Source organism: Haliaeetus albicilla, chromosome 11 (assembly GCF_947461875.1).
Source record: "Haliaeetus albicilla chromosome 11, bHalAlb1.1, whole genome shotgun sequence".
Classification (NCBI taxonomy): Eukaryota; Metazoa; Chordata; class Aves; order Accipitriformes; family Accipitridae; genus Haliaeetus; species Haliaeetus albicilla.
The window spans coordinates 19,441,929-19,469,007 of NC_091493.1; the positions used below are offsets into that span (position 1 = coordinate 19,441,929).

The 27,079-nt window shown below is 44.1% G+C and overlaps 1 protein-coding gene across 8 annotated transcripts in view; it reads right to left on the reverse strand.

The window, feature by feature from the left end:
* Positions 1–27,079, reverse strand: part of PAX2 (paired box 2) — a 91,316-nt gene that overhangs the window by 10,440 nt on the left and 53,797 nt on the right. For 4 of the 8 annotated variants that reach the window (XM_069796475.1, XM_069796481.1, XM_069796474.1 and 1 more), the window contains exons 6-9: positions 21,721–21,896; positions 19,774–19,900; positions 7,131–7,340; positions 3,327–3,428 (exon numbers count right to left, since the gene is read on the reverse strand). In XM_069796475.1, coding sequence (XP_069652576.1) covers positions 3,327–3,428; positions 7,131–7,340; positions 19,774–19,900; positions 21,721–21,896 — 615 coding nt within the window. Of the gene's footprint in view, positions 1–3,326; positions 3,429–7,130; positions 7,341–18,110; positions 18,204–19,773; positions 19,901–21,720; positions 21,897–27,079 lie in introns of all 8 variants that reach the window. The other 4 variants (XM_069796478.1, XM_069796479.1, XM_069796477.1 and 1 more) reach the window with 2 other exon arrangements.

Consider the following 27,079-nt stretch of genomic DNA (forward strand, 5'->3'; position numbering starts at 1 on the left):
GTTAGCACTGGTCAAACAATCTTCTCAGAAACAGTTTTCCACTGGAAAATGCTGTATCATCAAAATGGAAATGTTTTGCACAAGCTTGTCAGCTTCAATGGAGTTATGGAAACAAAAGTTCTGAAATGATTGCAAATTGAAACAAAGTATTATATTTCAACTTTCTTGTTTTGTTTCATTTTGCCTTTCTCATCTCATTTAATTTCCTTTCAACTCATTATTTTAATATGTCTTGACATCTAGAACATGTTGACATTATTGAAATGTTTCATCCTGATGTTTGCAAATTGAACTATTTCAAGATTCTGACTCCTCACCCCAATGCAAGATGAAAACAAATGTCAAAAAATCAGAGTTTTGTGTGGGTTGGAAATTCTGCTTTCTGGCGAGTTCTATTTTTAGCTCTGCACCTTTATTTAGAGAAAACAGAGGCTCTTTCTCATATTCACTCACATCTGGACAATAAGGTTTGTTTGCGTGTCAGTATGTTTCTTAAAGATACTCCCTGAGTGGTTATCTTGCTGGCTTCTTGTTTCCAATGTAGTTAAAGCACTGACCCTTGATCTTTCTTGGCTTGGGGGCATGTAACAAACTATTGGCAACATCATATTTGTTTTCTCTGTTCAACCTGGACCTTTAACAGAGGTTGCAAGCAAGCACAGAGGATCGATCTCATGAGGCCTATATTCTGCGCAATCTGTGCTCTGGGAACCTTTACTAGCAGTATTTCTTGGTATCTGTATTTAAATCTTGCCACTTTTAGTCTTCCAATACAGAAACCATGAGGCATGAAGTGAGCCTAGCAGGTGGCAGGTTCAGAACAAGTACGGGAGGTAGTTTTCACACAATATGTAGTTAAAATACAGAACTTCTTGCTATAGGTTGCTACAGATGTTAAAGGCTTATATGGGTTCAAGAGACACTGTTTAAGTTTCTGGAGGGGAAACCTATCGAGGGTGTTTCATATTAAATAGAAAGATACTAAGTCTGGTTTAGGAAGTCTTTGAGCTGCAACTTGTTGGAAGCTGGGAGATCTTTTGAGAAAGTACCAATATGTGCTTGCTTTACTCTTGTACCCTTCCCCAGGCATTCACTTTTGGCGCCTGACGGTGAGTAGTGCCTGCAGAGATCTGCAGTGTGACCCATTAAAGCCAAGTCTTCTGTTCCTTCCCAGGAAGCCTTTTTATCTCCAGCTTGTTGGCTTCAGTCACATTAGAAGACAGGAATAGAAGGGCTGCCGGGCTGGGTCTGACCAGTGGGGTATGACTGAAAGAGCCAGATCTTGATGCTCTGTGGAAAGATGCAGTAACTACTGCAGGATACCCAAGCAGGCCACAGGAAAAACTTCCTCTAATTGAACGTGACATCAGATCTAATGTAAAGATATCCATTTGACTTGAAAAATCTTTTTTTCTTTGAAGTATATATAACTCAACTTTTTTTCTTTATCATCCTGTTCTTCTTCTTTTTGGGGGTATTTGTGTGTTTTGGGGGACACTGCTCTCTCATGGATAAGTAGCCTCCACATCAAGGAGCTGAAATATCCTACTCCTGGATAAGCGACCCTGTGATTCGTGGTCTTAAAATTTTTGTCCCAGTTTAGATGTCAGCATCATCCTTTTGATGAGGATGTTAAACTTACACAGCAGTCACTGAACAGTTGAGAAGTTGAGAACAGTTAGAAGTTGAGAAAAGCCTGTTTTTTAGAAGTACCTATTCAAAGAGCCAGCTATTTTGGTGTTATTAATCATTTCTATATGCCATGACCTTCTGTAAGTTTTGACATATAACTGACTTAAATGTTGACGACTGAGTCTACCTACTGTTACGGGGAGGGGGGGATGTTAATTGATTTATATTGAATTAGTGCTTCTCTGATTCTGGAGCCAAACCATCTCCCTGAAAAATTTAGTGTAGAAGGAGATGCCCTAAAATTTGCCAACTCTGCACCACCCCAAAAGTTCAGCAAGCTGGTCAACTATAACCAAGGGACTAAAGTGGGGGTAAGGAGGGGACCAATCCACTATCTTTTCCTGATCTGGAGGTCAATCACATCATCTTCACAGCATAGCCTGAGATTTTGTTGTGCCTTAAGATCATAAGCGGTAGGTAGCTTGTTAGCTTTGGAACGTGACCGTAGGCATTAGCCAGTACTTCATGGTATATAAGCAATGATTTGTCATTTAAAGATGTTAAGACTTTGACCTGCAAACGTTTCCTATCAGTGATATTTTCACTGTCCTCACTGCAGTGTATGTTCATTTGGCTAGCTGTTCCGAGATTTGGATGAGGGTTAAGTTAGGCTTTTCACTTATAAGACCTGGCAAATCATATCATAGTGATTTAAGGGCTTTCTGTCCTCAACTTTCTGCTGCTTCAGCTCTGGAGTCATCCCTTCAGTAGCAGACGTTGCAGAATGGACTGTGTACCTACTCATTAGCCTTCATGACTCACAACCCAGGGCAGTAACATAAACAGAAATCAGTGGCAGATGAAGTTCTGAGTTCTGAGCTACCATGGCTGAGAAACAAAAATCCTGCCTCTTCATATATCTACTGGGGATAAATGTCATCAGAGGAGTGGGGAATAGAGCCTGGGGTAATAAACTCTTCAATTGCCCTAGGGTAAATGGTCCTCTCTTCTCCCTAAACAGCAGGAGAATTCATATGCCAAGAGAAGGTATTTCTCCAAAGGCATTGGGCAGCAAAGAAACAGTTTACCTTTGGATGTGGGATTAGGTAGATAGTTTCATGGATTGGAGGCACTATCCTACAAACAGGAGGTGGGTAAGTAGTTGGTTGTTGAAAGTGAATAGTTAGTTTCTCCTGCAATGCTGTTAATCATTGCTGAGTTCTTAGCTAGTTTAGGCTATGGACAGTACGTCTCCAAGCCTGCAGGTATTAAATTACCATTGATGATTTTCAGTTTGATGCCCTGTCTTTAGATAGAAGGTAAGTTGTTACCCTAAGTTAGTGGATAGCTGAATATCCTAAGCCATGAGCAGTACATAATAATCTGCACGGGTCACTGGAAAATAATTACATTAGTTAATGAATACTGAGGTTAATTAATTACCAATTAATTGCCACAGGTTATAGATAGCGAGTTGCCCATAGCAGCAGTGAATCAGTTACTAGGGGGAAAGAGATATGTTACAAAAAGGGTTGTTAGCTACATTGGTTATAGGCACCTGATGATTTCTTTACGAAAAGAACAGCCCTTAATGTCAGCAAAGCAATAGCAAAGCCAACTGTGAAAGCTCTTACAATGCTAGTATACCATTCAAACATGTGTGCACCATTACTGAAGTCTGAGGAATGACTTACCAGGAACCATTCCTGCAAGAGTTGAGGTTGGGTAGCTGCCTTGTCCAGTTGGGGGAACATGGGGTGGGTAGCCAGGCAAGGTGGTGCTTGCCATATCACGACCTGGAAAGGGAAAGAATCAGGACAGGTGATCAACAGGGATAAGATCTTTCAATATTGATTTGATATCACCTTTTGTCCCACTGTCACATGACTGGCAGCTTGATAGGCAAGTGCTGTGCAGCCTTCTCTTACGTAAGTGCTGTGCATCCACTGAAAATTTTGGGGGAAGATTGTGGCACTTTTGATCTGACACTGTAAGGATGGATGTTAAAACTTAGCTTTGTGAGGCTCAAAAGAATTTGTTTTTTTTCATTGTAGATTTTGGATCTATTTTAACTAAATCAAAATGGCCCTGAGCTGCACAGAGAATGGCAGCATTACTCATTGCCAGAGTAGCTGCGATCCTCTCTATATGCAGTGGATGCAGTTCCAAAACTGTGGTGTTGTTGCTTTAGGGCATGATCAATGTGCAAGGCATTGGAAAGTGATCCAAGAATTTTCTGTGCCTGTCTGTCTTCCCATCTCTGCCATTCACCTGCTGATGATTTTAAGCAAGTCACTTCACCTCTCTGTGCTTCTTTTTATGCTGCAAACTCTTTGGTGCAAGGGCACACTTTTAGTACATTTGCACAGTGCTTAGCATGAGATCAATACCGGTTGGACTCCTTCCAGGTGCTGGTGTAATACATATAATAATAGGATCATGCAAATTAGTTTGAGTCACACTTCATTTTTATCAGAGGTACAAGTTTTTATTAGTAATACTTAAAGTTGTGATATCTTTTCTCCACCAAAGAAGTAGAGAGGGGTGTGGACTGGGTGGATGATTGTAGTTTATTTTTCATCTCTTAGGAAGTGCAGCTGGAGGCTTCTTGGTTGGTGCCAGAGGCATTTCCTCATTTGGACTGGTTAGCCTGAAAATGGGCCAGCCAGAAGGGCATTTGCTGTTAGTGCTTATTGCATTTAAATGAACTAAAATCATCTCAGAAGCTGCTGGGAGTTTCAAGCCAAAACCAGGGGAAAAAAAAAGCCTAAATAAATTAAGATAATCTTTCCCCCACAGCTGCTGGGAGATTTACAGCTCAACCTCCAACACTGCCTACTGAGATCTCAGCCTGTTCCAGGCTTCCAAAGCCTTTCACATTACCTAGGTGAACTGTAGCTCACCAAGAATTTTGTTCCTTTGTTAAATTTTGTCTCTCCTGTCTGTTCGAACTGGAGAGCTGATTTGCCTTTAGAAGTGACAGGTTAAGTATGGCCCATTAACACCACTGGAGTCACTGTAACTGTGCTGGGATATGCCAATGAAAGGAGAGTAAGAGTTGGTTTAGCTCTACTAGTGGCAGAATGATAACTGATAAAGTGGGCCCTGGAACAAGCATGAATCTTGGCTGGCGAATCAGAAATACGTAACAGTTACACAGCAAAGCAAAAACTAATCAACATGGAGCATTAATCTGAAGGGAGGAGGTAGGCTAAACCAGTGGCATTGCTTTCACAGGTCTTGACTAAAGATTACAGAGGTGATTTGCTCAAGAAAAAAGGAATGCAAGTTCATTCTTTCTCCCTGAAGAGGTTTCTGATCAGTTCTGATCAGCCTGATGTTCCTAGCTCACCTCCTCTTAGATAATGGCACAGAACTACCAGACAATGGCCAAACCACTTTCCAGCCACTCCATAAATATATAATGCCTCAGGGATTTATATTCTACATTCTTCTACTCTTCTATCACCATCATTCCTTTAGTGATTTGTAGCTGTGTGTTAAGGTGTATGATTAACACCTATTAGATGTAGTTCTTTTTTTTTTCTTCACATTCTTTTAAGGCAAGAAAGTTTTATGCTTAAAATTCATCTTCTTTTGGTTTCATTTATTGACTAGCCTGAGAAATAACAACAGGTGATGAGTGAGAAAACTGTGTCACTGAAAAGTTAGAGAGAATATTACATAGCAGCAGGCAAAATTAATTCATTTTGACACTTCCATTCAGGTGGGAACACATACACACTCACTCTGCTACTCGATCTATGCACATACGCCCCTGTGTTTTTATTCTGTCATGAGCGCACACAGGCTGATGTTCAACACTCAGTGTGGAAAATTCATTGGGAAAGTGATCATCTGTCAAAATCTCAATCTTGAAAAAGAAGGTAACAAACAAGTACAGTACCAGCAACACGAATAAGAGTCCCACAGAGAGACTCTTAAAATGCTGTTACATACAAGCAGGCCCCTTCCATTACCTCCTCTCATTACCAACAGGTAGACAGGATTATTAAATTCTTGTGCTCCAGGGCTATGGCAACGCTAGCACCTATCCTGCTCATAACATGCTTCCAACTCCAGCTATTCTCCCTTCTCCAAGAGCCTTTTGAGTGAGGAACAGCATCTTCATCACTGTGACATTGTTTGAGCTTTCGAACACTTTCTCCCATGTCTAATTCTCTGTAAGTGTCCTAAGGCAGGTGCCTCTCCTGAAACACAGTGCCTTCTAGGCTAGGGAGTGGTCATATATTACTGCATCCCCAGGGAGCTATATTGTTGAAGAGAGTCTGTCAGGAGACTTCTTGGCTTAGGAAGTGCCCAGAGCTCAAAGGCTCTTATTGGTTGCAGTAAGATTAGACCAAAACAGTGTTATGAACACAAAAGTCTTCTCTGCTGTTACTTGCTGCTTTCCTACAGGGATGTTTAGAAATGCAAATCTCACCTGACAAGACAAAGGGAGGATGTTAGGTCAAAAGAGAAAAATAATACAGGAACATGAAGGAGGCAGAGATAAGATGTGTTTCTTGACCATTAGGAACTGTGGTCTGCCCTAAGACTTTGTCTGTTCTGAAAAAGCCCAAATTACATTCTTTGACAGTGGAGTGACAACAGCCTGAATGGTCACCTAAAATGATACCCACTATTTCATCCAAGCCACCCCTGAGCTCATGCAGCAATGTTGCTTCAGTCACCTTGCACAGGATTTTCCCCTAGTACCTATCTGAAACTTGTCCTTCCTCCCCATCCTCCCCTCCAGCCTGCTGCTCCTATGTGCTGCCATCTTCTGCAACCTGTTTCTTCACTTCTGTTCTTCCCTTAAAGGCCACCTACCTCAGGTCTGTATTCCTTTGGCTGTAAGACATTATAGTCTCTCACCCACCCTTCCTGGTCTTGACATTCAGACGTGATGCCCTGTTTCTTAACTACTTGGTCTGCTGTGTGAAGGCACCAGCTCACATTGATGCTTCCAAACCAGGTGACTCAAATATTGCTCACAACGTAGCTATGGCAGTGCTCACCAACTGCCTATGTATTTATATTTATCTAACTTAGTAATTTGTACAACCCATGCTGAACAACCCTGTCAGTCCTAGAGCTGGCTAGGTTATTCAAACTGCTATCATCCACCTTAGGCTAGCACACAGTACCCTTGCTGTGTACTCAGGGGCATTATGGCTATTGAAGCAACACAGGATTTTACTGTGTGAGTGTTTCTATACTAAGTCCAGACCCATCCAAGTGGGACACCCAGTCACTTCTAGGTAGTTACAGCTTCTTTTCCCATTTTATTCTAAAAAAAATGAAGGACAGGCATGGAATCCTTTTGTGACTCCATGGAGCTGAGAACACATGCTGCGTACACAGAACTGGAACATGGTTGCTCTGGCTCCCACTTGCACTCAAAGAGCTTGCAGCATTTATTGGTCTCCCCATCAGACGAAACTGAACCCCTTGCCTGCAGCATCCCCACTGAGTTTGTGGCCAAGGCCAGTTACCTGCTATCAGAGGCTGGCTGCTGGACTGCCCAAAGTGGGCACCATGATGAAGGAAGGCACTGTAGCAAGGCGTGGACGCATCGTCTGAAAGGGCCATGTGGAAGGGCTGAAGATCAGCCTGCCCAGAGCCGACCGGCGTGGTGGGGGTGAAAGGGGTGAGAGAGGCTCCATGAGGCTCTTGCTTTATACTGAGGGGAGAGGAGAGGTTTTCTGTGGTAGGGTAAGGGATGGACACAGACAGACAAAGGGAATGGGGGAGGAAGAGGAGGGTGGGGAAGGGAGGAGAGGAAGAACAAAATGGGTAAATGAAAATGGAGTGGTTAAAATCTACAGGGAAATTAATTTAAAAACCAAAATAAAAATAAAAAGGTTAGGAGTAGATCAGAGGAGCCAGTGCTGAGACAACAGCAGCATCTGCACCCAGGGGCTAGGCTCTGACTGCAGGGGTGCCTCTGCAGGGGCAGCAGGGGATTAGGAGAATGGAGTGCAGTGGCAGATGGGAGGAATGGGATGCAGGAAAAGGAGAGGTGAGGGAGGGAACATGCAGGAGAGGAAGGACAGGAAAAAGCGTAGGGTTGGGAAGGAAAAGAGTGCTCTGAAGCTTCTGTGCTCCCTTTCCTGCTGCTTTCACTCACTGGCTGAGGGTGCATGAAGATGCTACGCTTAACACAGTTTGGCCCAGGGAATTATACCACTTTGTCTCTTCAAACACAAGATAATCTTTCCCACGAGAGCAGCGTTGCTATGAGCATCTATGGATGCTTGGCGTAATGGCTAAAGCTTCTCAAGCCAAACTCCATAAAATCTTTGACAAAAAAGTTGTAGCTTAAGTTTGAGGTGGTTAAAATAAAAATGGGACTGCACAATTAATGGGTGGATAGACAGATATTCAATCAATTGATCTTGTTCACAGTGGCACACTTTGGAGCTTTAACCATAAAAGCAGTCAGTACTGACTCTGTTCCCAGAGTATAGTGTTGCCAGATACCTTGACAGAGAGATATAATGGGGGAAAAGAAATGTGGGGGACTTAGAAAAGATCTCATTTTCATTGTTTGCATTGGACCTCCCTTTCTGATGTGCAGATTTGCATAGGCACAATAGATACAGCTTTGCAAATGCTCCTAATTTGGCTGCCAAGTAAGAGGTTTGGAAATTGGAGAACCCTGTGACCTAAAGCATGGGTACTCCAGAACACCCGCTGTTGTTGGGTCAGCCATAATAGAGTCCTATACTTGAACATCTGAAAGTGAAGTATGGATGATGTGATCAGATCTGATCCAAATCATCTAGCAAACCATCCACCCTCAGGTAAACAAATTAAAGCCAATAAATGAAAGCCATCTCTCTGCCGTGATGGCAAGTGTTGCCAATGGCCTATGAAATAAGTTAGTTCTGGTGGTTTTGATTTGTAAAGATAAATATAAATGTGACATATAATTAGGCCATAAATCTGACTTTGTTAATGTAGAAGTGGCTTAATTAACTCTAGGCACCTTATTGCGAGCTGCAATGCTCACCTAGACAATAAAGGGCTGGGCAGTGTCTATCTGTGAACGCTGTTTATCCTGAGGCATTTGTTTCCTAAAGGTTTGCTACCTGGCAAAAATGATAGTTTGCCATCTGTGTTCTCCTCCAAATACCTCTAACCTGGATGGCCAGCAAAGTTCTCTGATCACTGAGACTCCTTTGCAGCAAAGACATATGTTCATGGTTCAGTTGATGGGGAAGGATCAGTGCTGGCCAAAAGGTGTACAGTTCCTCTTTATTTAGTTTACTTATGTGAAGTCTCTGGTATGCTGAGGATGGTAATTTCTTCTCCCTTTTTGCTATAGGAAGCTCTGTTTGGCAAGGACCTTTTGTGGAGGATATGGGGAATAGAAGCTGGAGTATCTGGTTCTTGTTGCACAGTTAATTAAAGGCACTAGAGTAGGCAGCACATCAGTGCCCAGCTTCTGCTTTTTACAACTATATACTATCCTACAATCCTACCAGTGAGCCTTCGTTTTCCAGTGCCAGACTCTGTAGATGGAGAACCCCAAAGCTATTTTTCTGCTGCATCCTCTGTCATCAGATGGCAAGGATTGCACAGATTTACCTTCAGGCCAGACAGGCAGAGTCACCACCAGCAGTCTGGGAGTGGTGAAGCCTTTATCCAAATAATGTTGATACTAGATAATTTGGATGAACAGATCTATCTGCAGGCAGAGGGCCAAAAGTACCCCTGGCTTTCAGGGGCTGCAAGTGAAGTGATACATTTTTCAAGGAAGTCATTTGACAGTCATACCTAAATAAACTAGGGACACTTTGGTCCTGGGCATTTTCCATACTCCTTTTTCAGCTCTCCAAGAGCTGAAAGAGAGAGCAGGTGTGGGGAACCACTGGGGAGGAAAGGGAAGAGAAGAAGATGGACACGGGAAGCGTGGGTGGGCAGAAGCAAGAGGTGCTATGGGCAGAGGTTAATCCTGTTTGCACAGCCCCCATGCACGTTGGGTTTCCTAGTCCCTCCCCTGCTTTATTTCTCTTTTAAAGCATGGAATTTTCAGCCATAATCCTTCCTAAACCGCAGCATTTTTCAGGCACTCTGTGTAAGTGAAACCATAATCTCTGGTAAAACAGACTGCTTAAGCTGCTGTAGCATTAGGCCAATCTGATCCAGCCCCTGGATTTCCGCTCTGCCCAGCCACCACGGAGAGGATTTCAGCCTGAAAGACTGTCTAAAGCCCTTGCAATGGGAACAACAGTGCTAGGCCTTGCCTTGCAAAGCTGAGAAGGGTTAAGGGACCAGAAGCTATTTGTCCTGGTGTTGTGAGGCTGTTAAAGCCCCTGTCAGACTCACAGCAGAGATGAGCCCAACCCTCTCTTGAACACATCAAGGCTTATGAAGAAAAATTCCTCGCACCTTCCAGAGGCAGCACTACTTACTCAGTACGGGGGATAAAGAAGTCAGCAGTAACATGGCAAAGAGACTGGGACATAATAATGCTAAACACTCTTCCCTCTAAGAGTAGTGGAGAGGAGGCAAGGATAAGGTCAGACAGCAAATGATTGTACAACCAAAACTCAGACTTTTATGTGTCTATTTATCTATCTGTCTATCTTTCCCTCTATGCTCTGCAACTGCACAGACATAACTTACATCCCATGTATCTTTACCGGTGGATGGCATTTACCACTTTTTACTCCTTTGTTGTCCAACTCTCCCCTGACTAAAAGTACCCGAATTCTGTCTCTGATATAACTCCTGCCGCTACTATGCTGGAATAATTGCCCCAGCAGTGAATTATAGCTCCAAAGTGTGTCAGTGTAGACAAGATCAATTGATTGATCTATCTATCCACCTGTGAACGGCACAGTCCCATTTTTCATTTTAATCACCTCAAACTTCAGCTGCACCTTTTTTGTTTTCACTTCTGATTTACTCCATTCTCTAATTCTTTCGTATTTGTGATAGAGAACTTGCCCTTTCCTATCCCAAGTCCTGCTAGTGCCAGCAAGCTGTGGAGCTGTGCTGTACTGGCTTGTCTGTGTCTTGGGGGGTGTCCCTCAGTAAGGCTGCATCAGTGAACCCCAAGGTATCCATCAGTGTCTTATTCCTAAGGCTGGAATAAGGACGTGTAATCAAATGGGGGGTGGAATGAGTTTGCAATCCCTTTCCAAAGCAGCAGCAATCTGTTCCTGTCCCAGGCTCCTTTCTTCTTCTAAATGCCAAATGATATCCTTCTTTATAAGTGACAAAAAAATGCCACCGAATGTCATGGTGGGGGAAATCTGAAAGGGTCAGCAGGGTGGGGATGTAGCTGGAAACATAGCAGAGGACTACTTATTTTGTGCATCTCCTACTCCTCTCTTTCTGACTGTACTTGCTGAGTTATGGCTGTTTTTCTTCCTTTCTAACCCTCTCCTCTGTTATTCTGGCGGAGAGCTAGAACTGGTGATCTCTGGCCTAAATTCCCCCTGCGAATGAAGGGATTTTGGCCAGACAGGGTGAGAGGAAGATTCACAGCTTTGGGTTCCTACAGAGACTCGTCTCAGCTTTTATTGTGCTCTCTGCTGCTGAAGGGAAGGGAAGCAGGGGGGTTTGCAGGACCAGATAAGCTGCTTGTTTTTCATTGCTGGCTTCCTGGAGGATAAGCTACCTGCATCCAGTGCTCCTCTTATTTTCAGTAAACAAAGAAGATCAAGATGGCACATCCCTGCATAAGGCACGCCTTGTACACAGCCACTTAACAACACTGCTCACCATCTTGACAATGTTTAGCATTCTTCATCTTTTCCTGGGGTCTCTATCAAGTATTTGTATGACCCCAGTGCCTCACTCTTTAGAACACATATCCTTACAGCATTCCTTAGGGATCACTGTTTTATCTGTGAGGAACTGAGCCCAGAGAAGATGTACCCAAGTTCGTGTAGGAACCCTGGGCCAAAGCTGAATCTTATCTCAGGTGTTTTGAATCCTACACTTGTACCCAACATTGAAACATTTTTTTCCATGTTGACATTCTCCATTCCTTAGAAAAGTTTCATTGTGGCAAACAGAATGGGACTGGCTCCTCAGCATTCATACACTGGTGAGTTTACACTACAGCCAGTGGAATCACATCACTTTATCCCACGTGAGAATCTTGCCTCAAATTCTAGAAGTCATGCAAAAGACCAGACTGGACTGACACAACGTATCTTTCACTTTTGCTTTCTGTCATGTCAGAAGAACCGCTTTGTCTTTCATTTCTTAGTTTTCTAGCTTTTCTTTTGCAAGAGCATTATGCAAGTTGCACTGAAGATAAAGGTCATCCTGGGTTTTTTCCCTCCTCTGTGATCATAATAGACCCTTGCTAGAACAACTGAAAAGTGTGCAAAGACTAATCTGTTTCTCATTGTACCTTTCTTGTCTTCTCTTTGTATTCCTGCTGACTGGAGAACTAGCCTTGTGTGTTCAGGTTTATTTTTTGTTTCTGCACAGATCCATCCATGCTCTTAGCTCAATGTTTTACATGTGGGTTGTTGAAATACATGTTTAAAGAAACAACCTTGGATTGCTTTCCCCTGAGAGTCAAAACTGTTGTGACATCACTGATGTCAAGTTTTGAAATCTATTTGCCCCATTTTTTATAAAACTGAATTTTACAAATCTAGATTTTGTGTCTGATCTAATTTCTGCTCTCCAAGTAAACTGACCTGCTAACTCTATACATTACTTTGGAGAGAAAAAGTTTTATAGTCCTCATACAGAGCTTCCAGTAGACCTGTGATCTGGACTTACTCTTTGAAGCTAGTTGAGTACTGTTAGTGTTAATCACTTGAGAACTCCACTGAAGTCAACTTCATGTGGCTCTAAGTACATTTGTTTGCAGATGGAGCTGATGAAGGAAGATGTGCTTTAAAGTCTTGGGGGTGGGGGCGGAAATGTGCAACTAGTGCACTTGACAAACAGAGAAGTTCAGTGGAGTTCATACTGTTGTCCCCATTCTTGAGTCCCAGCCTATCAGGCTGGGCAATTACTTCCTCCCTTAAAGTGTAGCATATGCTTATTCCTTGGTGGTTGGGACTTAAATGTTACCTCTTAAACAAGACACTTTTGAAATATATGCTGGGAAATGTAATTAGAACGTGTTAGCTTTTCACACAGTCCTCATTATAGGTACCTCCAAGGTTTCATCACAATGATACTCTACTGATCATAAGATAGGATAGATCTTCCTCAGTAGCCCACAGAAATCCTAAACCTGCAAAGAAGGGCCAAAGATTGCCATAAGCTTTCCGTTTCTCTGAAAGACTGCAGTGGGTAATTTCAACTGTACAAGCAGCTGGCCTGGTTAAATCTAGTACAGCTGATGGACATTAAAAGTTATTAACACCTGCTGACAGGTGTTGCTTAACTCAGATATAAAGCACAGTCTTTGCTGTCAATGCACAAATATCTACATCACAAAAATTTTCATCATAGCCATACTTACTGGATCCTTCATTTAGCCTCAAAGAAAAGGCAAAAACTGCATTGTTGGGAAGATGATATAATTACTTTCTCTAAAAAAGTCCCTTTTTATCCAGCAGCATAGAGTATGGCAGCCTTCGATGTTGTCCCCTTGTTGAGGGAAATTGGAGTGGGAATGCCAATTCACTGCTATTGTCATTACATGACATTGTCATTCACTGCTATTGTTCACTTAAATGCTAATTTAAGGAAGGTGAAGACTTTATTTCTCTCGGGCCCATCCATTTCTGGGTTCCTCACTTCAATATGCCTTTCAAGCCCACAAACCACCTTCTTCAGCATCATAAAGTTACTGTCAGTGAAACTTCCATTGGATGCATGGAAATAGTTTAAGTGATTCTTTTCCCCCTGGCTATTCCTGTATGTTCCATCTGACCATCTATCACCCTCAGCCATTTGGTCCTGGAGAAGAGTAGTAACACCTTTTGCCTTTCCAAATTCCTTGACTAGATAAGAAGATATTATCTCTTCTTAGGGACGGGAAGCAGTTGATGAAATTTGGAGGTCCTGTGGACTTCTGCTTTTGCTGATTCCTCATCTTAGAGGACAGGCTTGCTCACAGAAAATACCTCTTCATTTTGATGAGGTAGGATAGTAACAAGCTTGTAGCAGCCTCATGAATGATTATTATATTCCATTTTCAGGGCATTGGGGCATCCAGAGATGTGTCCAACCGGCTGCCTGACTGCTGGTGGCTGCAGCTGCGATGCTGTGCCACAGAGTGCGGGTCTGCATCTGCAGGATTTGCCATCACCAAAGCCGATTTGGGGCCCCTAGCAGTTTGTTAAAGAGGTTTTCTTAAGTCAGCTCAGTCAAGCCCTGACCAGGGCCATTGCTTGCTGCTGTCAGAGGCTAAGTAGATTGGAGCAAGACAGGAAATTTTCACCAGTACAAACAAGGAAAAGGGGAAGGAAATGCTCCCCCTCTCAGCGTAATGATGTAAGTACAGCTGAATGTAATGGTCAGTTTTAATCATGGTTTTAAACAGCAAGCTAGATCAACTTGTTTTACATTTGCACTATGAGGCTGTTTTCTAAAAGGTTGAATTTTATGGGTGGTAACAAATATTTTGACAAATACAAAATTTACACTAAACGTGGTTATTTCAATTTTTGCTAAGTAGATGAACTGCATCTGTACACATTTATTTAAGCAATTATGTTTAATATAATTTGTCTTTACATATTATTATATGAGAAAATAGTGAACGATGAGTCCATATTATTATTTTATTAGATTATTAACTTTTTACTTGTGATCTGTGTCAAGTTATATTTGGATGGAAATTAGAATTAAATTAAAAACAGGATTTGTAATTATTCATGCTAATTAAATAAAATGACCACAAGTTCCCTGACTTCCTAAATATACTAGAACAGAAAAAGCAAGCTTTTCTAAGTGGGTTTTGCATTAAAAATGACATTAAATAAAAGAAAGGATATATAAAAGAAGGAATTTGAACTGATTTCAGAACCCAGTTTTAGAACTAATAGATCTCATCCTTTCACACCAAGCTTAATTCAATCACTGACAGAGGAAAACAAATGTTTCTGCTTTTTCAAATCCTAGTTTGTTTCTTAGTTTTAAATGACCTGGTTATTGTATTGAGCAAAATTCTCTTCAGTTCACTCACTAAGCTGAAGCAAAGGAAGTAATATCTTTTCACCTTGCAGGAGGCTAAAGTTCTCAAAAGATTGTTTATCATTTCAGAAAAACTTTGGATCCAGGTGTCTAGCCAGTGATTTCTCTGTGCTTAGCATCACAACTTTCTTGAAAACTTTCCAAGAAATCAGATGCTGCTTAAGTAATATTTTCGTATGCCTTTCAGACACAGCAAGTAGCCTTTATGTCAGTAATTCTAAATTTTTTTTGCATACATTCATGTATGAATTTAAAAATTAATTTAAACTGAAAAAAAAATCTGACCCCATGCCACATAGACTAGGTCTGGAGGAAAGTGAGATCGATGGGGTTTGTACTTTTTTGGTGCCTTAGTTTGACACATCATGAGTTGTCATCAGGATTTCTCACCCTAGATGATACTTGTTGCTTTAGGGAAAAATTTATTTCCCAGAGAGAAGGAAACATTTTCTACACAGGACATGGTAGCTGTTTTGGTGGGTAGTGATGATTTTAAAAGCTACCTATTCCTGTTAATAGGTGCTAACCATAGCACAGAAGCACTCAGAAACCTCCTCACAGAAAGAGAGGGGGACACATACTCCCATTTCAGTCAACAGCAGGAGTTCCTGAAGTACTTTTTTTGCCCCATTTTTCTTGGGCTTGTCTTTTACCTTTACTTTTCTTTGTAGATCTCACTGATTGTAGCAGGCTGGCAAACAAGGTCTATTTAGTTAAAACTGCTGGGATTCAATTAAGGGAAGTTTTTCTTTACCTTTGCTGTAATTTTAGAATCCCTCTAGTAGGTAAATCCTCCCCTTTAGTAGTCTATTAATAAGCAAGTTTCAAGCCATACATGAAAAGTCCATTACGTTTTATTTCCCATAGTGCTGCTTCTCTGTTGGGTAGCTTCCTGGCTAGATAATTGAGTTGGAAAGGACTCTGCTTCCAAACTATTAATCTAAGCCCCCAGAACTCAGAACCTGATTTTAAGACACCTCACTTCTTCATGCATGCCTATTCCAAAAGATGTGACTTCTGATGGTGCTTAAAGAAGAATTTTGACCCTTCTTCTCAAAGGATTCAAGGCTTCTGTGAACAACCTTGTGCTTTTAAAGTACTGCTGTTGCTAGTGCCAAAATCTTGAGGTTCTCCTCTGCTCACCTCTCAGGTGTTGGCAATTGAGTACCTTCCAAACTCAAAGATCTGTAGAAACTACTGAATAAAAGAAAGCTATTGAGGTTTTCTGTGTTTACTTAGCCCTGTACAGATTTATACTCATCTGCCTGGGCTGTCTGCCTTCAACAGAAATAACTGAAGTAGAACCTCTCAACAACAGAATTCTTGTCTTGGTGTTCAACTGCATGTACTTGCCTTATCTTGGTATGTTCAAGCTTGGATCTTTGCTTCTAGGAAATCTGACTGGTGTCCAAAGATACTGTCCAAGAAACTGTCAGGGATCTATGCCAGTCTAGCTATGATGGCCATGCAACATCAAGACAAGATGTAGCTGGCCCACTGGCCTGTGTGTGAAGGAAGAGGTTAGGTGGTGTTCTCAAGCAGCTTTTAAGAACTTTCTCTGATACTTCACAAGGAATTTGAAAATTTCTACATTGTCTGTTCTATATGAAGGACAGTGGGAGCACTTTTCATAGCCAGCTAGCCCCTAAGTGTCAGCTTGTTCATGGAAATTCCTCGCAGATACTTAGTGGAGAGAAATAAGGGTGACCTGTCTGCTCCATAGTAAACAAATGTTCTTGCGAGTAATTTGCCAGTAATAAATGGATGATCTAAGATGCGTTAGAATAAGCGTCTGAAAGGGAATGTTTGATACTGGCAGTACTAGGCAAGGCTGTGCTGTATGTAACTGTGGTGCTAAGCTGTGTCTTTGAATAGATGCCCAAGACTTTGGGGATGGCGTTCCTGCACATTGGGGAGGTGGCTGCCTGTTTTGCAGCATTTCTAGCTCTTCAATTCTGGGAAGCTTATAGACAGATAAAAGGGACTCCAGCAACATCTGTACTTAACTATCTCACTACATTCCAAGATTTAGGTAGTTACACATTGTTGAGGGTTTGATGGCTTTTGGAGGGGTGTATTCTCAGAACAGTGTGAGCTGAGAGAGCTTGCTGAGGAAAGCTAGTCATGAGCCAGAGAGAGGACTTTTTCTGAAGTCTTCAGAAAGGGCAAGAATCCAGTGCCAGACAGCTCTGGTGTGGAAAGAGCTAGAGATACTTTTTTCTGTCTGGGAAGACTGAGCTGGGAAGACTTTCTTGGAAGCTAAATCTTACATCCTGAAGTGACTGCACACAGAGTTTGTAGCCTGCACGCGTGGGTGTGTTTCACATTTGTTTCAGATATCACCTGGGTGCACGGACTGCCCTGGGACAAGAGCAAAGAGGCATTTCAAAGATGACATTACAGCAGCAAACCAGGCAGCCAGGAATTCAGTGCTCACTATTACTCCAATATCCCTTCTTGGGAGAGGGATCTGGGTGATACCAAAGAAATCTGCATGCTCCCAGCCTCTTCCTTAATTTCCTGGCTAGGGTAGATCAGGAGGCAGCACTGAGTTCCTCACCTCTCTGGTCCTTCCTGAAAGCATTGCCCAGCCCCATAGCAAACATATCATGAATCATTCATCTTTAATAGATTATGCAAATTGAGGACATCAGATCAATGAAGATCAATAACTGCAACCATTTAATTGCCAGCAAAAACATTTTAAGAATGAGCATTATCTGAAGTCCTTTCTTGGGTAATGGCACCATTAATCCAAACATTGGATCCTGGCCTAAGTGTAGAGGAAAAATTCTCCGCCCCTCTTCCCCTGCTGCCTTTCAGGGTGTTGAGGGTTTTTTTTCCCTTTTCATTTCCAGTTTCTGAGTTTCCCCATCATTACCACCAGTGAACAGCTCCCAATGCTAATAGTTCTGCTTTTGTTACTCTGCACTGATTGAAATGTCGCATACAGATTGAGATGTTAGTGCTAAGTTGCCACCTGGGAATGTCAAGCTGGGTCTGAAATGAACTTTTCTCACTCTTGGATCCAGATGGATCAGATGGGGATGTTCTTGAGCTGAGCTGGGAGTGTTGCAGGGAACAGAGTGGGGATGGCACAGGGTGGGGGGGACATGAAGAAGATTTTCTGCCTCCGCCCACAGCCTCTTCTGTGAGGCCAAATCTGTCTCCTGCTGTCCCCTTGCGAGAGTCATGTACAAAGCTTGTACAGTGTCCCCAGCCTTTGGGAATTCTGCGCTCATGTTAACAGGCTGGAATGCACCATCTTCACTTAGGCAGAAGGACTAAGAAGAATTATTTTAATGACCCTTTTGAATCTTAAACTCTGATTTTAGGTGCTTCACCTTTACGTCCAGCTATGGGGATCTTCCTTCCATGAAGGAAGGAGAGTACTGCTCTCCTACTGGCTTTACACCCCAAAGACAGGAAAGTATTTCCTGTAAAGAGATGTAGATCTGCTAAATGGTAGATGGACACCAGCTGAGTTTTGTCTTGCATATGCAAATACAAAGAAAAGTGGAACAATTTTGCCACAGCTGAGCCATTTTCTTCTGGTTGGCTAAGAAACTGCATGGCTACAAGGATTCTGGATCAAGCCTGACAGCAGTAAAAGCCATGAAAAAAGTCTGGGGATGTCACACTTTCTAGACACTCCCTAACTATACAGTTTGCCTTCCCATGGTTCTCTGTGATATTTTGCAGACCTGTATCTCCTCTGTATTTGGAGTAACTGTTACTAATCTTGCCTGGTCCCAAAGTTCCTGGTAGCCAAAAGCTGCATGCAACAATATGCCTTTGCTCAGTGTTTGCTGAACAAGCAACGGCTGCCTGCCTCAGCCATAAGCTGCTTTGACTTCAGGGGCTATCAGCTGGGGCTTCTGCAAGAAAAAGTTGAGACACAGACTCCAGTGCTCTTGATTCTGTGCCATCAGAGGACAGCTTTTTGGCCAAGAGGCAACAGCTCCTTCCCTTGCTAACTTAGGACTTGCACCTCTTTTGTCACAAGTTATTTCTCAGTTTACACTGCGAGGTTTTTAGAGGGGCCACAGCAGTGGTAGGGAGAGGAAGATAGACCAAACAGGGGTGAATCACTTGGGCCTTGCCAGCTGCTTTAGCTACCCATGAGATGTGCAAATCTATGGTAGCTGTGTGAGTGGGGACCAGTGGCAACTAAAGCCTGAGAAGAAGGGCTGTGGCACCAGAATATCTCCTTATGGCTCTAGGCACACACAGGGCAGGCAGTCTAACACTAGTATGAGGATGGTGTGTCCCACGGCCCCAGGACAACCCTGTGCCACTCACGTACTGCACATGCCACCAGCGAAGAGGAAGTTTCTGTGGAGCAGCTGCTGCAGAAAATGCCTCCTACTTCTGTGCATCCCAATTCCTCTGCTGTCATGTACTTGCTCTCAATTCCTACTCTCCCAGACACACCTGAGTTTAATGTGCCCACACATGAGGGAAGGGGGAAGGCTGTGAACAAATTTCTTTTGCCAGCTGCTGTTAGAGACTCATGGGCATAAGGAAGAGGGAGTTTAGCAGTCACAGTTCAGCAGACCTCGGTATTTAGTTTGCAAATGCCCCTTCCAAATGCCAGGGCTGAATAAAACTTAAATTATTGTTTCTCCCTGAGAAAAGCAAGTGCAGATCATGGGTAAGCCATGACCCTCTTGTTCTCAGACACAAAGGAAAAAATCACAGTGCGTATCTGGACATATCTGTCCTGCACCAACATCCACCCTAAGCCCCATCTGGGCACACAAGTTCCCAATTCATGCCTGGGTTTGCCTGTCTTTGAGTCACACCTGGGAACCTCTAGGTGTACCCAAAACTGCCAATATCCTGAATTTCAAGCTTCTCTTGAGCCCTGATGTCCTCCACAGTCTTTCTGTCTCTTTCCATGTTTGCCACAGAGGGATATCTTGCATTAGCAGAAAAAGCAGAAGCTAATGGTGATGAGGGAAATAAATAAAAAGCTTGGTTCTGCTGTTTGGTCAGGCAGCTTACCGGTCACCACAGGGTACGTCTGGGGTCCTGACACATTTGTCCCCAGGTCTGGGTTAGCAGAGGTGGATAGACTTGATTTGACTTCATCGAGACCAGGGGTCAGAGCTGGGAGAGAGTACTCATTACCCTGGGGAAGAGAGGAGAAAGACAGCTCGCTATTGATGCACCGGGAGAAAGGGAAGAGTGTACAGATGGGGGGGAGGAAGAGGAGAGATGCAAACCCCTGCACAGATGGAGGAGGAGGAGGAGGAAATGGAGAAGATGAAGTGACAAGAGGGTTGCGGGGGGGTTCCTAGGATGAACTATCCCACTCGCCTGTGTGCCACTGTGAAGGGGAAGAGGGGTGAGGGATCTGGCCCATTATCTGTGGTATGACTGAGCCTTCGTTCAGTGCTATGGGGATGGCCGCCTGTGGCAGCCGAGGGAAAAAGAAAGGGGAAATCCATGTCCCCTCCTCTTGGCCGAGCGGAGGCGGGAGGTGTTTGCCCTGGTGACAAGGACAGCTGGGGCAGAGGACTGCAATGACATGACTGGGACAGACAGGCTGTAGGAGGCAGCCAGTGTTGGCCTGCTGTAGCCAGGCTCTCTGCTGAGTTGTCTGCCTCCCCTCCGCTGTTACCTCTGTCCTAGCTCTTTAAAAACAAACAAAGAAGCCTCATCCCCTGCCTCTGTCACTCTGTGCATTGGTGTATGAAATTGGGGAGGGGGGAGCCACATGGCTAACAGAAGGGTGGGAGGGGGAGAGCCATTGAATCTGAAAGGGTGTCCTGTCCGAAAGGCTCTGATAATTGCCTTTTTATTGTGACAGCCTCCGGACCAGACGCGGGAGCTGGAGAAACCAGGAAGGCTACAAAACAGCAGGAAAAGTTGCTCTGATTAATATTACGTTAAATTAAAACTGATTTTCTGCTCTTTCTGCTCCGTTTTTTTCCATGCGCTTCCCCAACCCCCTCCCCACATCTCCCCCTCCTCCAGTGGGCTCCCCACACACTGCCCCCTCCCCACCCCTGTCCCTGCTTGGCTAGGACTGCCTAGTCATTTCCAATTCCTTCTCGTATTGATCTTCCTGTAGAAATCAGTTTTGTAATTAGCTGCAAATTAGGCCTTCTACTGGGGGTGAGCCTGCCCCCTGATTTATCACCAGAGTAATTCGCTGTGATCGGAGAGAAATTAAAATGAACTCAATTAGGCTTCGGATTTGCTTTATGGGCCCTGCTCAGAGTTTCAGGGGGAAAAATGACTGTGCTGGTGCTTAATAGTCTAATGAAAGTAAATAAAGGTTATTCATTGTAATAAACCCAGGGACTCTGGGATGAAGGGAGTCCACAGCCAGCCTCTCCTTCTCTTCCTTTGTTGGTTTATGGCTTGGGGCGGTTTAAAAAGACTTTTGATTTTCATTTTATTAAGACAAACAGCTTTTGGGATAAAAGGCTGGGGGAGTAAGGGAAAGGGGGGCAGAGCAGTGTGGAAAACTAGGTTGGAGATGGGAGTCAAGTCTCAGCTTTGGATCATGAAGGAAAATGCTCTGTTAAAGCCCGACCCTGTGGCTCACTGGTCACTGGCGTGATCTCAGAGTGCAGGAGTCTCCGTGCAGTTCTGTGTGGTGGTGAACATGCATGGCACTGTTTGCATGTTCTTGGCAAGAACATGCCTGCATACCTGCAGGTGTGTGTGCAGACGGAAAGACAGACATGGAGATTTAGGGAGAGCACAGTACGCACGTATAAGGCAAGTTCACAAGAGGAGGTAGAGCTCATGTATACACGTGCATCAGCACAGTGATATTACAACTAGAAAGTGCTGTAAAATGTAAATGTGATATATGTGCAATAACAGGGCAGTGTGAGAACAAGGGGTGAAGAGGGGGAGAGTGATTTTGGTGAAATAATCTCCCTGCCATCATCCTATGGGTGCCTGTGGGTCCCCATTACCAGGCTGGGCCCTCACCTGCTCAGATTTGATGTGCTCTGATGTTTGAAAGACGTCAGGGTAAGAAGGACGCTCAAAAACTCGATCTAAAGCTTCCAGCTGCTGCTGGGTGAAAGTGTCGCCACGAAGGTGCTTCCGCAAACTGTCCACGCTGCTCTGGGAATCTCCGTTGGGAACTGAGCCCTCGGATACATCTGCAGGGCACAGACAGAGAAAACAGGGAGTTAGCACCACCCTGGCTCAGATCGGCAAGGGATGTGGGACAAGCACAGAGTGGGAAAGAGCAGGGCCCTCCGCCTCCACCTAGGGAGCTGTGTCACTCCTGTGGGAAGGGGAGGCTGCAGGGACCCGAGGGAAGCCCCCTCCTGTAGGCTGGAGCAGCCGGGCTGCTCCCACAGGCTCTGTGGGACTCTCCTGCCCAGGATGAGTGCGGCTGTGGAGAATGGTGTTCAGCTCAGAGATGAGTTTTGGTTCCGCTGATTTTCAGTGTTAAAAATTGCCAAATCTCCATTGCTGAGCATAAAATGGGAGCAAAGCACAGCAATTAGCATCGCTAGAAGGCTACTGGAGAGCGAGCTCACAGAGAAACCAGAGTGCTGAGGATGGACCTGTACTGGAGAGGGCTGAGGAAGCCTGGAATGGAGAAAGGGCTCTCTTACAGCTTGGAAGGGAGTCAGTCTCTGTTGTAGCTCCCTGGTCCCAACAGAAGTTATATCTCTGTTATAATTTCCTTCTCATCTGATCTTGTCCTGTGGTACCCCAGATGAGTCTTTCATCCCCCTCAGATAACAGGAACGATCCTGTTTCTGACTCCATGTTTCACCAGAGACAAGTCTCTCCCAGTGGAGTGTCTGTCCCATCCAACATACGTTGGTTTCTGTTATGATCTCTGTCCTGTTCTCCCACATGTAGCTCATGATTTATCATGACCCATATCTCTGTTATAAAACTCCCTCCAAAATGAGATGAGTCTTTGCCTCTGTCAGTCCCCCCTCCTATGCAAAATGAATTACTGTATTACAAAACCTAGTCCTACACAGTGGGAACTGGTATTCCTGTGTTCTTACTAGGAAAAAAGCCTTTTTTCTGGTAGAAGCATCACCAGAAGTGCACCTCTGTCCCTGCAACAGCCCTCTGACACAGTCCAGTCTCACTGCAGTGCCTCCTGCCCCGTTCCAGGTGTCTCTATCTCTGTTGTGCTATCCCACATCTCTTACAGCCCACTCATCCCCTCTGAGGTGAGTCCATTATAAATGCCGTGCCCCATCCAAAGTGAATCTTTCCCTGTGATAAACCACCTTACCACCCACCTGGTTTTGTTTTGGTTTTTTCTCCTGCTATCCCCCAACTCAAATGAGGTGCATTTATCTCAGTTATAACCCCTTTTTATCTGAAGTGAGTGAGTCTCCTGCTATTAGCATCTGTCACATCCAAGGTGAGTCTGTCTGTTATAACCTCCTGTCCCAGCTGAAGTGAATCTTCCTTTGTCATAATCCCTCATCTCATCTGAGGCAAGTCTGCTCATTATAATCTTCTCCAACTGTGCTGAGTATCTTTCTGCTGTCATCTCTCAGCCTAACTTTGGTGAGACTGGTTATAATCCCCTGTCTCATCCATGCTGATATACCTCCATACCCTCCATGCCGAATCTCCACCTACTGTGTTTCATCAGACACAAGTCTGACTGTCTTATCACCTTGTCTAACCTAGGATTGGGTTCTCCCTCTTGCGCTGCAATTACCTTCCTGCTTTTTCACTATTATTCCTCATACTTCAGCCTTTCTTAGTGGCTTCCAGTCTGTGAATCTCAAAAACTTGCCGTCTGTCAAGGAAGTGGTTGCGGGATCTGTATAGACCATTTCCCTCCTCCATGTGATTGCGAGGGGCTCATGGGCAGATGATGCTCCCAGAAGCCTGGGGTGGTGTTCACTATGCAATGGCCAGAATCATGCCACTCTGCTGCTTCATCTTTTAGCTTGTGGATGGTGCCAAGATGGGTATTTTCCTGGCACAGTTAATGCCCAACTGGTGGCCCAGCGTTATAACTGAGCCTGCTGCCTTCTGGCTATGAGATATATCCGTTTATAGGTGATTATACAATATGATATAATCAATAGTACATTATATACAGTAACATAGTACAGTACCACTTGCAAGACCATAGAAAATATTACATATTGATTTGTCCCAGCCAGCAGCCTTCCCTCAAGCAGCCCCTTCTCTCTTTCTTTTCCACCCCTAGCCAGAGCAGGACTGTTTACTGGCGCTGATCCCTGGCATTTTCTCCTCTCCTCAGGCTTATTTGCACAAGGAAAATTCTCAAATTCCTGAAAGCTGGAGTTCATGACAGATTTAACTAAGAGAAAACAAAGCAAAGACCAGGCTTGGTGGACTGCACACTGTGTGTGTCAGTGCAGTTTTTGTGGTTTAGATGGATCGCGCTGTTACTGCAGGGGGTGGCTCGAGGCTCATGCTCCCAATTCCAGTAGGCACTTCTCTCTGGTCCTCCCTGCAGAAGACTGGCACAAAACTCCTGGGTCCAGGCTCAGAGAAAAAAAAAGTGTGTTTCTGTATCAGTGCTTGTCTCAACCTGTCTGCAGCCTGTGAAGCTGTTTGTCTTTGAGGATTTTTCCACATGTGTCAGTCAATGTGCATGACTCCACACACCATGATGCTAATACACATGGGTATTTTTGCAGTAGATCATTATTCTGGTATTCTTTAGATTCTGCACCACTGTACATGCCTGAGCAGCTGTTTGTCTGTGGCAGCTGGTTTGGGCTATATTTGATTTTCAAGGATGGCATCCCTATGCTATGCGTGGTGTTTGGTGTAACTGGATGGGTGTTCACGTATTCGGTAAAACTTCCATAGGTTGTCATTAAACCAGATTTTACCCTTAGTGAGTACGGTGGTTACACAGATTAGTGCATACATGCACATATATCTGCAATTCCTGTCTGCCTGCAGAGCCCTGTGCACGCGTGTCTCCCATGTGTGCACAAGCCATGCCTTTGTGTGAAGAAGCTGAAACCATAGCTTTCGTAAGTCACTGTAGGAGTCACTTTTCCTTCATTTATTCAGGGGCCCTTCAGATCTTGACAAATCTGTCACTCTAAATTTGCGAGAGATTATGGTGCTCTCTCCCTAGCACGGAGAGAGGTGATATATGATATCTGCTGCCCCTATTGATTGCCTGATCTGGTGGCAGAGGGCTGGCGAAATGAACTTGAAATGAACATCATGCCTCAACTCATTGTGCGTATAATACACTGCTTAATCCCACATTTTTCAGCCGCTATGGAATTCAATTGATCAATCATGTCCCTCTGATAGTACTGTTTTAGGGGTTATTGCTGCTCTGCTCACTGACCTTTTTATTTATTTATTTATTTGTGTCAGCGTGTGTGTGTGCATGTGTGTGTGTGTGCATGCACCTAAGTGCGTATGTGTATTTGGGAAACTCAGGACCAGCTGATAAGAAAGGACAGTGTATAGTCAGTGGGAAATGAAAGAACAGGATGAAGGGAGGAGAAAGGGAAAGAGCAGGGTTAGATAAGGAATCAGAATGATCAAAGCAAGCAAATAGATAGGGAGAGGTGGAGGACTTGTAAGGAGAAAGGCAATGCTTTAGTTTAGGTGGGAATTCTGTATACGGGGCAGGAGGGGCACTCTGCCATGGCCTAGGCTTTAAAATCTACAAAAGATAAGAAACTTTTGACAGAAGCCTGTAGGCTACCTCGAGGTAGACCTTGTCTAAACAGCTTGCAGTACTATTGGACTTCATAATGGTAGGGCACACGAATCCCAAACTTCACAGAGCAGTAATATGAGCTGTGCATATGGATTTTACTTATAAAGCGGAGAAAGTTTCACAGAGATGATCCTGAAAGACAGATTTATATGTCTTGTGTTACTAACACTGAGACATTCACAGTCACGGACCATTATATTTTCTTTAAAACCAAAGGATCATAAATCCCCTGTGTTTGTTTTCTGGTGTCAAAACCTATAGAGGACGCGTTTTCATTTTTTCCCTGAAACTGCAAGGGACAGACACTTATATCTGGATTTAGATCAAAGTTGCAATTCTCATCTAAACATATGACTCTGTGAGCTGGACTATCAGGAGAAGCCTCAAATATCGTAATACCCAAAGTATGGGAGCTGACAACTTGCATGGATATGAGCAAAGGTGGCAGTAAGGAGCAGAGAGGACTTTGGGGAAGAGACAGGGTCCATCAGAGGGCTGCGCGTGAAAGTGAAGGGAGGGGTCATGGGGAAAATTTGTGTTGGGAAAGACTAGCAGATCCCATGAGGAATGGCACTGTGGTGGGCACCAGTCACTTCAACTGATGAAAAACAGTGCTAGGAGTAAAAGCTTAAGGGATGGGGATTTACCAAGAAAGCAGCTTTTGGAATAGGTGCTGTAGTGAAGCAAGGCTTCAGCTGCAGGATGAGTCTGGGGATGCCACCTAGGTAGCTGTGCTAGCTGTACCATCACAAAGCATCATCACCTTTCCCAGTTCCCTTTTTACTGGTGAGGGAAACTCTGTGGTACTGTGACACAGGGACACCTCCCTCTTAAATCAGAAGGCTCTTAATGAACAGCTTGAGAGGTGAACCATGGCCTCGGTCACTGTGTCCCTCACAAGAGCACACAGTTGCTGTCAGTGTGATCAGGACTGGCCTTGCACATGTGACAGGAAACATCTCTCCTCCCGAGGGGCTGCCGAGGGAGCGCACACAGCCAGTGTTCAGCGTAAACCTTCGACACAAGACACAGAAATGCTCCACGGGTGTCACAGAAGTATCCTGACAGATAACAAGGAAACGCTGTGCCAGACAACACAGGAACAACCTTAACTACATCTGACACAGGGAATATGCCCATTAAATAGCTCCAAAACAGAGACGTTCCCAGGTCTGGAAGCCACAAAGACACCATCATGTACAAGTAGCACAAAGCAACGTAATACAGTTACTTCCCTGGCTACAGGTGACAGAAAGCACCCTTGCTCAGGGTGGGAGAGGGCCATCTCAACAAATAATTCAGAAGTATTGCTGACATAGGAAGACCTTTGTGGCACAGAAACATGTAGGAATGTCGTGAGAAGCCGTGCAGCTAGCACACAAACATGGAGATACTGTTCTCTTTTGGGGCAAGGGCTATTACCACCCCCATGACATGTCTCCCTGCTGCCTTGTGGGGCCCTGATCTCAGCTGGGGCCTTGCAGCACTACCAATAAAAATCACAGTCATAATAAAAGCGAATGTGACTGGCATGAGAACTGCCAGCCAGGTGACACAGCAGAACCCATCTAATTGTCAAAGCCTCCGAGGGAAACGCATCTGTCTAACACAGCGGTGCTGAGC